General features: G+C 34.9%; 1 protein-coding gene across 1 annotated transcript in view; it reads right to left on the reverse strand.

The window, feature by feature from the left end:
* The window catches only part of LOC137241836 (uncharacterized), a 514,945-nt gene extending 503,156 nt beyond the window's left edge, over positions 1-11,789 (reverse strand). Inside the window, exon 1 of the mRNA XM_067769217.1 lies at positions 11,361-11,789. Within this exon, the coding sequence (XP_067625318.1) occupies positions 11,361-11,789 (429 nt within the window). The remainder of the gene's footprint in view (positions 1-11,360) is intronic.
* Between the last annotated feature and the right edge of the window lie 2,932 nt (positions 11,790-14,721).

Raw genomic sequence — 14,721 nt, forward strand, 5'->3', positions numbered from 1 at the left:
ACTAAATTTCGTTCGGATTGGAAGATCTTTGTTCGACACCTTTTAATAAAATTTAGCATATTTCACCACCTTCTGAAGCGACTAATCTCTCTTCGGACATTTTGCGCTCCAACTTCGTTACGCAGCCGGAAGTCCCAAAGAAACTCCCCCTAACGGTTGATTCTCCTATTAAATGTGGTGCCACACCTGCGACCAAGAGGTTTAGAATATGGTCATGCACCATGGCTACCTAATCAAGAGGCGTGCAATATGGACACTGTGTATTACTTTAACTTCATGATCGTTAATGAATTTTACACCGCATGGAGCAAGAAAAGCTAGTTTCGATCTGCATATACTATATCATTGATGCTAATATGCAGGTTTCAGTTCCCGTTCTTGGTTTCGGCCTCCTAGTGACATATTCGCGGGGTCTGATTTCACCTCGCGGTAATCGGTCATAAAGGTAAAAAAAAGCTACCATGGCTATATAATTCAGAGTGGTGTGTTACTAGAAAAAGAGCAATATAGACGCTACTATTACTTTGGCGACGCTATAATTGAAAACCAGGTGTTATCTGTTTATACTGTATCATAAATGCTTGTATGCATGTCTCAGTTGCTGTCCTTGGGATCGCCCTAGTGGCTAATCCCGGAGTCTATGTGGAACCCGTCGGAGTTCACTTTTAGGGAAGTTGATAATAGAGCATACTCTATGAAACTATGCAGTCACAACTACGCTGAAGTTGACAATAAGTTATTATCTTCGGAGAAATGCGATCTCTTTGTTGGAATGTTCGATTTTGTAGGCTTTGTTCTCCAGTTTTGAACAGTATCTTGATCCATTCTAAGCTAAAAGCATATGTCTTTTAATTTAATCCTCAGCGGTAGGTCATGGAATAGGCTGATCAAATCTCCTTATTGTGCAGAGATGCCAGATTAATAAGTGGTTGACAAAATTTTACAGTATAAAAAAATATATACTCACTGCCTTGAACTCATAACTGTTTCAAAATTAACATGTTAAACTAAATCGTTTATTTCTTTTTTTTTTTGCAAATTCTTTTGTATCTAGATTGATAACCATAATACTTGTCAATCTGTAGATTAATAAATAAATAAATAAATACACAATAATGTATGTGGGTGGCTTGGAAACACGTCCTTCCCAAGCTCCCACTCTTATCACCAGCTCCAGTTACTTTGGGCGGGTAGCTTGGAATCACGTCCCTTCAAACCACCCATATATCGCAGCCCTACTTATTGTGTGTTAAATATACATCAGCTGCTTGAAATTGCGTCCATTCCAACAGCAGTAGTTACTTTGGGCGGGTGGCTTTGAATCACGTCCTTTCCAACCTCCCACACATCGCAGCCCTACTTATTGTGTGTTAAATAAACATCGGCTGCTCGAAATCACGTTCATTCTGACAACTGATTTAATAATATATACATATTTTATAATATAATTTTGATCACTATGTATGCCTCTGTAATTTATTTTGTAATCCGTAATTATATTTAGTCTGACTAATTGTTTAATTTGTAGACTAATAAATGAATAATTTGATTTGACCTGATGAAAATGTTGTAATCACATCCCTTCACTGTGGTGCAAGTTATTCCGGGTGTTCAGAAAAAGTTGCTCACAGTGCTTAATTTTGGAGCTATATCTTGTATTTGACAAGCCAAGGGAAAAGAAAATGATGCAGAAAATTATGTGTGCAAAGATTTGAATGGATATCGGAACTAACTCCGTAAAACTGGATGACATTACTGATAAAATAGAAAAGGGTTTAGATAGACCTTGTACCTAACCAAGACAAAACATTTTGATTGTACACCCAATTACAAATTAAGTCTTTACCAACTGTCGTTTACTGAATTATTGGGCCGCTTTTATCTACTACAATATTAACGGTGCTATGAAAGTGCATATTCCTAATAGGCTTCTGCGTAGCAGAGATATTTTGTACCCGGACCCTCTATACCTGTAATGCACCTTTGTTTGGAGCAATGATTGACTTAAATTCTTTAAAATTCTTCCGCATCGATTTCTTTTTTCTAAACCCTGTTTTAAAGTCAATACTCACTGATATCTTCTCAAATTAAGTTCGTCGGCTCCATAGAAGGCTTACTTTATTCGTATTTTAACGAAAAATATATTCCCATTAACCAAACTAAAATGCATCTATGAACTGGCAAACAGAATTTAAACACAACATCTTTAATATGCGCTTAATTTATAATGGTATTCGTTTATTATATTTTTATGCTTATGCTTTATGTAATGGTGCACTTAATGAATTAATGTGCAATAAACTGTCATAGTAGTAAAGTAGCGAAAAATATTTTTATTAGTGTCATAATTTGTAGATGTTTATTTACAATTTTTAATGTAGAATGAGTCGTTTATAGCATACCACTCTTCAGCTCGTGTAGAAGAAGTGAGCAAAGTCATTCGACAGAAATAAATTTTAATTTTTTATTTAGTACAAAAAATATTTATTGTTACAGCAGCGTGCCTCTGTAGACAAGATTTTAGGATATATTATTTTCGCGTAAATATACACAAAATGTTGTCTGGCTTTCAGTACTCTAGAGAATCCCACATAAAGTTGTCTGTGAGAAAAACAAAGGGAAAGTAAGTGATATTATAAAGAAATAGTCCTAAAAGTCAGCGTGTTGACTTAGAATTATTACCGCTTAAAATTTTCGTATGCTTTCAAAATGAGTCATTGATGGGCCTAAAAGATAACGAAACAAAGAGTTGACCCTAAATACCTTAAGTATGTTCTGCGGAAGAAATAGCCCACTTCCGAACTTTAATCTCTCTTATACATCTAACAAATATGTTGGCCCATGTCTCGAAATCCAACAAAATATTTAGATTTATATATCCGGCGTCCTTTCCCAATCTCCATCCAAATCGGCTTAGCCGTATCCGAGATAGCAACAGTTATGTATATGTCATGAGGTTACGTGAAAAACCTAGGTAGCAAATCCCTCTTTAAATTTTTTCTTTTAATGGCAGTGTCCTTAAGACATGCATAGTAGCAACACGGAATCAGTGACAAACAATTTGTGATGATTGGTTTGATAGTTAACCGCGATGTTGTTGCAAAAATACTCACCTACAAAAATTTCGCATTTTATAAGATATAAGATATTAGATCTAAAATATTAGATATAAGATACAAAATATAAGATATAAAATAAAATGTATAAGATTAAAGCTATAAGACATAAAATATTAGATATAAAGTATAAGATATATGTAGGATATAAGTCTCGAGATATAAAAAATAAAATACAAGTCGGACCCGTGCGCATCTTGCGCAACAAATATAAAAGTCTAATATTAAATATCAACAGAAATCAGCAGTTCTATCAATCAAACATCTATAAACTTACACGCGCTTGCGCTGCCATCTGGCGAATGTTAGTAACTGCCTGTAATGCAGTGTTAGTTCTAATTAATTTATTAAAAATAGTGCCATAGTACAAATAGATTTCTTTGTGTGCTCACAATCGTTTATTTTTAACAAATTATTTTAATAAAATATAGCTAAACAAAGGCACGGCTAATTCCCAAAGCTCGCTATTAGCGCGAATCCCCATATTTACCACCAAAAATTTATTTATAGATTTGGATTCCAAATAAGAGCGAAAAAGTATAAGACATAAGATACAACATATAAGATACAAGATATAAAATAGAAGATATGAGATGTAAAATATAAAATATAAGATATACGATTTAAGATAAAATATACAAGAGATAACGTATAGCATACACTCAGAAAAAAAATTACAGTAATATCAACAGTTCTCTACTGTTAAGATCAAAAATGGTTGAATTAACGGAAATCTGTTAATTTAAACAGATTTATGGATTGAATTAACGAAAAACTCCTTTGATTTAACGAGCGTAACCCCTTTTTATTCAACAGGCCCATTCTGTTAATTATTGCCAGAAATCACAGTTAATATAACCACTGATTTGTTAATTTGAACCATAAAATCTTTTTTCTAACCTGTAAATCCTTATGTTACTTCAACATAAAAGTTCTGTTGATTATTAACAGAAATCGCAGTTGTGTTGCCCAACAATCACTGTGGAATAAATTATATATATGTTAGTTTTGATCGTCTGTTAGCTCACCAGATCAAATCTGGTAATTTTGAACAGAATTGCAAGTTAACTTGCCATTGCTGCAGTTAAATCAAACCAAATTCTGTCCAAATGTCTAAAACAACAATATTAAGTCCCGTTAGGTGTTGGAATGTATACATACATGCGAGTGTTTTCAGCTCATACGTTCATTCGTGTATTTATTTGCAAAAAGCGTGTGCGGAGATTTATTTACAATTACTACTGTTGCTGGTAATTTGATGAATTTTTAATTTAATCACTAAATAAAGTGTGTGCCGGTAAATATTTGTATCTTTTCCATAAAATGGACCCGGAAAATAGAGATTTTGATATATTTGTATGCCAAAGCAAGGAATTAGAGGAAGACGAGAAACTGCTATTGTTGCTGAAGGAATGGGATTTGGAAAAAATGTACCTTATACTAAGACGTAAGTATATATTCATCGAGTTAATACTACAAAAATATTGGATTAATATCAATCTTATGGTGAAATGTAAGGTTGATTTGAATTCAGTACTTGCGGGGATAATATTGCACCAGCAATATATGTATGCCTACATACATACGCACATATGTATGCATGTGCATATGTACATAAGGTCAATAATACCTTTCCTTTTATTTTAATGCACTTATTTTTAAATATACAGATGCCAGCGTTGGAATTGAAGAATTATGATATCTCACTGAAACGGACCTTTGTCAAATATTTCCTTCCGTAGAAGTAGTGGGCACTAAAGCAAAATTGCGTGAAAAAATTAAATTGTGGAAAAAGGACGAGGTAATAGTTATATGATATTTACATATGTATATATTAACAAATTTGATATTCACACATCTTAATTATTAGTTTGGTGAAGGTGAAAATCTGACGGCAGCGCTCCAAAAAGTGAATGAGTGGTTAAAGCATAACGATAGACATCAATCTTCTACTTCGCCTTCTATTGAGACACCGCGTTCACAGTGTTAATTTGAAGTAAGTATATGTGTCACCGTGTATTTTTGATATTTGTATATAATATATGTCGTTATATAACTTATCCTTGTAGTGTGATATTCAAACCATCTTAGTACATTACCCTCGAGGAAAAGATTCCCTGGAGTATTATGAAGACCAAAAAACGCTCACACCTTACCATAAGCAAAGCATAGCAAACTGTGCTATTGACCACTACTTGGCATCCAGAAAGAAGCTGTCATTGAACGATTTGGACAAAATTGCTGACAGTATATGCAAATACTTTCCTGGAGATCGTTCAGTAAGTATTCGGATGAATATTTTATGTGCATGGGTTGGAGCATAATCACCACTTTAAACACAGCACTGTTCATAAAAATAGTAGCCGAATTTGATGCGGATCTCTTTGGCCTGTTTATTCATCGCTGAATTTAGTTTTTAAATTTTTAATTAAATTATTAAAGAAGGGAATAACTTCTATAAATAAGTGCTCGTAAAACTTTCCAAATAAAACTTAACGTGTATGAACAGTGCCCACGGAAGGTGCATTCTTAATTGCTAAACTACCCGATTTTCTACCTGCAGGCAACTCATTTTGGTCGCCGTGGAGATTTTAAAAGACACTGTGGTAAATTATATAATCGGTATTTTAATAGTCGAAAAGGAAAAACTTTTTCTTCGTGTTCAAACACACAAAGAGGCGATAATACAATATGCGAAAATACTGAAGTGGACGAAATTTTATCAAAAAAGCTACAAATATGGTTAAAATATAACGGCAACCCACTAGAAGAAATTGAGGATAAGTGGAAAATACACATCCTTATAGAAAACTCAGTCTCAAGAACTCATTGAAAAGAGGAGAAACTATATCCTCATTTATGAACGAATGGCCCTTGTACAAACATTACGTTCTTGGACCAAAGCTTGTAATTTAAAATTTTTTTTTATATTTCAATAATACTTCCAATGGTGGTCAACAAAATATAACCAAGATGTAAATATTATACGATTTTACTACTTAAATATGTCTTTAGTTTGTTTACTATCGACATCTTTATGTCAATAACAATGGGTATAATTTGATAATAATTTTTGTTTCTAATTTGTTGGCCACCAGCGTATGGATGTTTGTGGTGACAACGACTTAGCAAATGAATCACATTCATTTAATTTCTGCAATTTTTTTTTAAATCGCTACTATCTTCAGTAAGAGTTCTTGCGAGATTGCAAACAAAAGAAACAAAATTTATGAAAGTCGCCTCTTCGCTAAGTCGACGCACATAGTTATTGTTTCTGACTACAGACATGTTAATAAATACATCACAGCTGTCGTGTTAGTTTGTAGTTGATATTTTTTACATGTACTTATTTTTTATAAAATTGTCGAATTTGAATTTATTAAAAGCTAAACACAATTAAGAAAAAAGTACCGACTACCGATTAACGAACTAACAGACATGTGTAAATACCCTGAATATTTTTATGCACATTTTATCAATGTTTCAGATCAATTGCAACTTTGAAATACTCTATCCTAAGAAAAGAACACATTTATTGACAAAATGGAATGATTTCAAATATGAAATAAAAGATATAAGATACCAGAAGTAGTAAGTAGCAAAAACAAGTAATAACAAGTAAGGACGCGGTTGTCTTCGGCTGTACCGAAGACTTCGTACCTTTCTTGAATGGGGCTGAATAATAATCTTATCCCATTCGCAATCTCCAAATAATGCGCTGTATAAGATAAGAAATATATAGTGAACAAATGTACATACCTACAATATATATAAAAAAATGGCAAAAAATCCCTTATCTGAACGATCGGTTGTATGGGTTATATATTATATATAACTCCGATCGAAATGATTTTTACAGGAAATCTTCCACGATTTATTAGAATAAATATCACCAAGTTCAACATTTTTATATTGTAATTAAGGGAGAAATGGCTAAAAATGTTTCTATCTGAACGGTCGGTTGTATGTTATATATATTATATATAGCTCCGATCGAAATGATTTTTTCAAGAAATCTTCTATGATATATTAGAATAAATATTGCCAAATTTTTTGTTTTTATTTTGGAAATTAAGGGAGAAATTGCCAAAAATCTTTCTATCTGAACGATCGGTTGTATGGGATATATACTATATATAACTCCGATCAAAGTGATTTTTTCAGAAAATCTTCTATGATATATTGAAATATATATCACCGAGTTTCACGTTTATACTTTCTAAATTAAGGGAGAAATGGCCAAAAATCTTTCCATCTGAACGATCGGTTGTATGGTATATAACTGTATATAGTTTCGATTAAAGTGATTTTTTCAGGATATCTTTTATGATATATCAGAATAAATATCACCAAGTTTGTCGTTTATACTTTCTAAATTGCGACAGGAATGACCAAATTCGTCTTATCTGAACGATAGTTTGTATGGGAGATATATGTTATAGTGGTCCGATCCTACCGGATCCGACAAATGTCTAATATAATACAAAAATACATCCTTGTGCCAAATTTCATTGAGATATCTCGAAATTTGAGGTACTAGTTTACGTTCAAACAGACAGACGGACGGACAGACGGACGGGCAGAGGGACGGACAGACGGACATGGCTATATCAACTCAGTTCGTCGCCCTGATCAATTCGGTATACTTAATGGCGAGTCTTTCTTCTATATTTCTCAACGTTACAAACATCGGACCAAAGTTAATATACTATTTCATGTTCATGAAAGGTATAAAAAACAATTTGCAAGTAACGCGTTGAATGTCTGAAACCAGTTCTCTTCACGTATGAAATTGAATTTTTTGTCCCCTTCTGTTTGAATCAAAAATTTCGCTATTAGTGTGTATTTGCAAATACAAAAGCTTGATGAATGCACATCGTTTTAAGCTTAAAATGCTTGCTGGAAAGTGAGGTTATTGCATAGCTTTCAAACGAACGCAAAACTTTAGCACACAAAAACAATTTGTACAAGTGTCTGCATATGCACAAACACGCATACATATATAATTTCTCCAGAAAAGCTTCATTGTGTGTTCAGCTGAGGTGAAAATATGTGAAGACTTGATGAGCAAATAATACTTAATATTTAGAAATTCATTCAACCCGTACGACTAGGTACACACATTCATACTCGTATGTATATGAAGTTGTGTACGTTCGTATGGACCTGCAAGAGCAAAAGCATTTAACATATATGTATGCCTCTGTATGCATTTGTAGCGTATGTTCATAAAATGGTTATTTTTGTATAGCGTAGCATATGAAATGAGTTCGAGAGTACTTGTGAAACTTTTGAAATTTGTAAATATTTTTTAACTTTGTTTGTTTTTAATGTTTTTTGCATTTTGTATAAATATGCATTCACATATTTGCATTTGTGCTTATGATTTGAATGTGTATGAGAATTTATGACGTAAAAGTTTGGTTGGTATTTACACAACTGCCAAGGTAACTTTTAGGCCATAAAGTATACAATTTAAAAACTAATTCGGCTAGCACTTAGTATGCTGCAGCCAACTTATGTTGTATGTTCATATATTTGTATAAGTATGTTTTTTTTTTTATTACGTACATCTCCAAATTCCAATTTAAAATGGTTGTTGTTATTTTTGTTAGTGAACTTGACGTGATTGGATATACGTGCGCTTAAGAATATGCTTTAGAAAGAAGTTTAAAATTTAGGTTTTTTTCTATTTAGTGATATAATATTTAAGAACCAGCTGCCGATATTGAAAGCGTAATTGAATACAAATTACGTGGAATTGATAAAGACGGTCACAAAATTTTGGTTCGTTATAGTACACTCCTACTATGGCTGGAGGAGGCTGATGTTAATTTCGAATAAGTCTTTCGATTGTACAGCATCACTCAGTTTCAAGTATTTTCTCCTTGCCCTTGCAAAAGACGCATCAAAACTTTTTCTTTGGAAAAAGAAGATCGACTCAGTAAAAATAAAGGTGCAGAATGTATTGCTACTACCAAGCAGGAACCTTACATTTCAATCACGAACTTAGTCCGAAGTGGCACCTGCTAAAGCTGAGATAGTTCACGGTTTTAAATGATTACTAATTTATAAATGATTACAAATTCAAAAATAAGGAAAGATAAGAAAAAAAGCATTGTTTTCACAAGCGAGGAAGATGAAATCGCAGATTATCGATGATATGGACGCTTGGGTACAGTGGTCGACCCAACAATTCTAAACTTTGCAACCGCATCGGAGTGGAAGAAGCCCGGATGCAGGAGACAGGATGCAGTAGTCAGCTAAACCCGGCAAACCTGCTTCTAAGAGACAGAAGGGGGAAGGCAAACACCTTAGTCCCAGAAAAAGGAGCAATCTAGTCTGAATACAAAGCAGAGCGAAGTCTAATTACCACGTAGCTGCAATTCAGAAAGGGGGGGGGGGGGGATATAAAGCATTAAAAGTACAGACGAAAAGGTCAATAAGCTAAAGAAGGTAACGGGAAGACTCAAGCTTACTTGGTGATACAAAAAGGAGCTAACGCTGAAACTCCGGGTTTCGTCGAAAAGAAGATGAACTAAGTTGCGAGCAGTCCCTAACTGTGGCGCTAGTAGATTGCAGCAAACCTAAAGGGCAGATGTGTACCAAAAGTTGGAGATCCGTGTAAGGGAAGCTGATTAATATTTTGATCAAAATGATGCATGACGAACCAAATAAAGCGCTACCAGCCTTCGAAGCGGCTGGATGGTACAACGGAGTTAAACTCATGATCTGCATCAATAACACTACTTTGGAATGACTGCAGAGAGTTGCTCTATATCTTCAAAAAAAAAGAAGCTGCACGGTTGACGGTGCTGGATAGAGCATTGATACTCACCATCCATGGTTTGAGTATCACGTATGGTGGAGTCGGACGATACGGCAAACATGCTTTGGCTTCAAAATTCGGATACAGCAACACAGGATTGGAGGGGCTTCATGTATCTCATTCCATCCTCAAAAGTTTATAAGGAATCGATGAATGTGTTGCACTCACAGCTGGTGATAATCTACTAAACCGCTAGCAGTATTTGTATGTGCTTAAGAAAGAGGAGTCTTAAGGATAAAAGGTGCAATGCGCTAAATGTTTGAGAGGTAGAAAAAGACCTCAGGAACTTGAAAGGTGGAAGTGTTCGAAGCGGACAATGAGCTCATTGGTGCTGCCAATCTTAACAATAACCACAATATGTTTAAAGCAGGGTAGGTAGAAAGAAATCACGGGAATCTGGAAGTAGCAGAGGAAATGCTAAAAGTGTTGGCTTAATTTCGGATAAATAAGTGTTTAACCTATGAGAGTATCAATATTGAAGCTGAGACAGATTGACGCGCGACTCTATGGAAAGTGTGCTTTCCTATACTGCATGTTTATAAGAATCAACCAACGGTATGTAGATGAGACTGAGAAATTCTCAGGTTCGTTAGACTAAACGGCTTAGTTCTTGAATGCCAAATCCCCGCATAGAATACCAATATGTGGTTCCTCATTTCAGTGTAACCCTACAAAATTTCTTGAGAAATATGGTTGATGTTGTTTTGCAAGGCTGCTTCCCCCCATCCAATAGTTGCGATTGTCATCAATAGCTTCTAACGAGATCAGGGGATACTTGTTGTTTGAACAGGTGTGGACCAAAGGTATTAGAAATTTCGGTTCCACATTGCAATTGAAAAAACGGTTGGTGTCATGTGGGCACTCGTTACAATGAGGAAATTTATTGGGTATATTTGGGTTGGACTGCAAGTTCAGCATATTTGTCTTAAAGAACGGTCTTCACCAGCCAATCGCTTGAATAGTAGTCCCACGAGCTTTTGTATATGTAGGTATTTTTTATTTCCTTTCTTCATTCGGCTGATTTCCTTAGTGTCGAGTTTCGCCAGCGCTGACAAGGAAGGTTTCTTAAGCTCCTAGGAACAGGCCCTCTTCAATCAGTTTTTTGGGATGATCAGATTTCTGAGTATTCAGAAGAAACTGTTTGTCCCACATTTTATTTTTCTTAGTTACATTATCAGACGTAATGTTGCACTTAAAAGGAGGATTCATAAGCCGAGTAAATCATTCATCAGATCTTTGGTGTTTCTACAAGAAACGTAAATATTATTTTTGGAACGAATGCCTATGAGATATCTCTGTAAAACACCGACGTTTGAGATTTGTAACACTCAAAATTGGTAGATAGTTTCAATATGATTTTTTAAATGTAATTGGCATATAAAAATTAAAAACAAAACTACAGCTACTCCACTCACCTCGAATTTGTGAAACCCCAATTCCAAATCATACGCATCCAACTGTTCACTATGTCTACGCCGATGTCGTATGCCATCGCCAGTCGTCGTCGTCGCCGCCGCCGCCGCCGCCGACGCTGCCATTGCTTCGACCAACGCATTTTCAGTGCCTGTCGTATATATCCCCATTCCCGTTGCACCATCATCGAAGATGCCTTTCCCACTAACAACACTACAACCAATGTCATTATCACCATCATCTGCTCCACTACCATCGCTACTGCCACCACCACCGCAACCATTGTTACCGCTAGCATTAATGTCATCATCATCACATGCGACGTATTTATCGCGATCACGTTGTCCACGCGATTTTTGTAATACCGATTTTCTGCAACGTGTACCACAAGCGATTGCCGATATTTTACTAGCATAATAGTACATAGCCATGTGTCACGTTTCGATTAAGGTCCGGACGTATTGGCCGGACATTTGTATTTACTGGCGTAATAATGGTTGTGCTATGCGACATGTGCGTTGAAAGTGGGTGGATACCATGCTGGATTCAATTTGTACGAATTATTTATATATTATAGATGTCTTATCATTTGGAATTTTTTTATCGTCTGGGCTTACGCCACTGTATTGTTTTATCTAGCGATATTGCTGATTATTTTAATGATAATTAATATTGATTCTCATCATACTGTTTTAAGTTTATTATTTTAACAGCAACAGGATATTGTAGGAATCACACTCTCTTCATTTATCATTAATGCAAAATTGCCGAAAGGTGATTACAGAATTGTCTTAGGTCACCTGAAATAGAAATAAAAAGATGTTGTTAATTTAGAATATTTTTAAAGAAAGTTCAAACATTCCAACAGTATGTTATATATAGAAGGAAAGAGACATACTACACGAAAGGTATTATAACTAATTCTGGGGACTTCTGATATTATGCACCTTCTGCTAACGTTCGAATCATAAACTGTTGAATAAATCACTCCGATTTTCAGTATTGCACTTGTCTTTATTTAGTTTACTTTGCGAGTACTTCAAAATTACACTTCACTTCACAATTAATGGCGTATTTAAATCAAAATGATTAGTCATTCCTCAGCTTTCGCTGCTTTTATACTCTCTGTTGCCTCGTCCGAATATTTCTACTAACGTTTAGTAATTTCGCGAACAGTTGTATCTCGTGCTTGGTTACCAGCTATATATATGTATATTTGTAGTTTATCCTTTTCAGCTACCCATATGCGTGTGTATGCGTGAGTAGCTACTTCGGCTGATGACTACATGTGTGTGTGTGAGATATCTCTTCGTTGCCTTGTATATAAGTGTCGCTGCTAGCTGTGTTTTGTTGTTGGGATTATTTAATAACAGCATAGTGATGTCAACATTCGCCACATTATCATGAATGAATCCCTATAGAAAGGGATGTACGTAGATATGCAGCCTATGGACTGCGTCGATTTTATTTGTTCCCGAAAAGTATATATGAATTCGTCTAATAATTTTTTTATTTATATTTTCTTTAATTTATGCAAACCAATGTCGAAAATGTTTTTGCAAGAAATATAAAACCTTTCACTTTGAGTTTTTCAGAACGTTCTCGAGTATGTAGTCTAGTAAATTTTAGTTAACGGATGAGTCATGATGAAATAAGCCAAACAGGTGAAGTCAATATTACAAAACGGAATCTCGTTTGACAATATTCGCCCTCATTAATTAAAATGTTGCTTCTTGTCGTACTTATATGCAGCATAGGTTTCTTCAGTTTCATAAGAAAGTAAAACATTAATGCCTTTCTTAAGTTGAAGTAATGTGCATAACGCTTGCGATCTGTATTTACTTTGTGGGCGAGGAAATTTTTTTTTTCTGAGTGGAAATTAAAAAGTTTCAGACAACGAAACTGAATGGCTGGATCTTAAGAGTATCACATTGTACACCACTAAGGAATATGGAAACAGACTTTCGATGTCACTGAGATGATTGACGATCCATAATAATATCTCTATTTGCGGATGAGTATCTCGAAGCCTTGTAAATCGAAAACTTGAGATTGAGCAGAAAAAGGTGGCTGATGCAAAAATATATAGCGACGATGCTTCCAAAAATTAGTGGCTATTTCACTTCATAACAAAAAAGGAATCTGTGGCTTATAAGAACATTATTTTTAGTAACGCCGATTTACCCAGGAAATGTTTAGATAGACATGAATTGATCCGAGGCCTATGATCAAAACTAACAAAAATTGTGCTGACTTCCTTTATTCATCCACCTGCCACTCTTATGTCAAACCTTTCTTATTTCCTCTCCCATATGCATTTTCTAGTTTATCTGTATCAACTATTTCAAATTTCTTAAACTTTTTATTGGTCCGTAAATCGTTTTCCCTTTTTCTCATACTCATTACGCTTTTGCTTTTGTCCAAGTCTAACTTTTACTTTTACTCTTAACCTTATACCTATGTTATTTTTACTCCCACAATTCTTGCTTCAACTTCCTCTACTTCTCTTTGAAAGAGAAGACCCCACTCAGGATTTCACGTTGTTTGAATTTGTTTCTTTTGTTTAACCGTCCTGTGCGTAGTTGGATACCCGTGCACCTTTTGCATATTCAAAAGCCACTTTTAAATAATCTACAAATAGAAACGAGTTATAATTTTGTGGCATCGTATGAGAATAAGTTTTCTACAAAAAGGAGAGACAATTTTTTTTTTAAATATAATTTCATAAAAATGATTTTTTCAATAAATTATTTTTTTATTACTAAAATTTGTTTTTTAAACGGTTTTATTTAGCTTGAGTTGACAGACCGCATGGCCGCATTCACGGCTGCACGGCCGTTGTGAACAAATCTTGTAATTGAAATTTAAGTAACTTCCCGATAAGCTACAAGCATGAAACTTGCAATATAGTTCAGAACCCGATGACAATGCGATAATAAGAAAAAAAGCGCCGCTAGGTGGCGCATGGATCGAGATATTCGCAAAAATCGTATATGTGGACCGCTTTGGCTCATATTTGGATCACTTAATACATACAAGAATAGAAATCGACCTGTGAAAAAAAAATCGCCGCTAGGTGGCGCATGGATCGAGATATTCACAAAAATCGTATTTGTGGCCCGATTTGGCTCATATTTGGAACACAAAATACATACATGAAGAGAAAGAGACCTATGAAAAAAATCGCCGCTAGGTGGCGCATGGATCGAGATATTCGCAAAAATCGCATTTGTAGACCGATTTGGCTCATATTTGGAACACATAATACATACAAGAATAGAAATCGACCTGTGGAAAAAAATCGCCGCTATGCGGCGCATGTATCGAGACATTCACAAAAATCGTATTTGTGGCCCGATATGG

Source organism: Eurosta solidaginis, chromosome 2 (assembly GCF_040869045.1).
Source record: "Eurosta solidaginis isolate ZX-2024a chromosome 2, ASM4086904v1, whole genome shotgun sequence".
Lineage (NCBI taxonomy): Eukaryota > Metazoa > Arthropoda > Insecta > Diptera > Tephritidae > Eurosta > Eurosta solidaginis.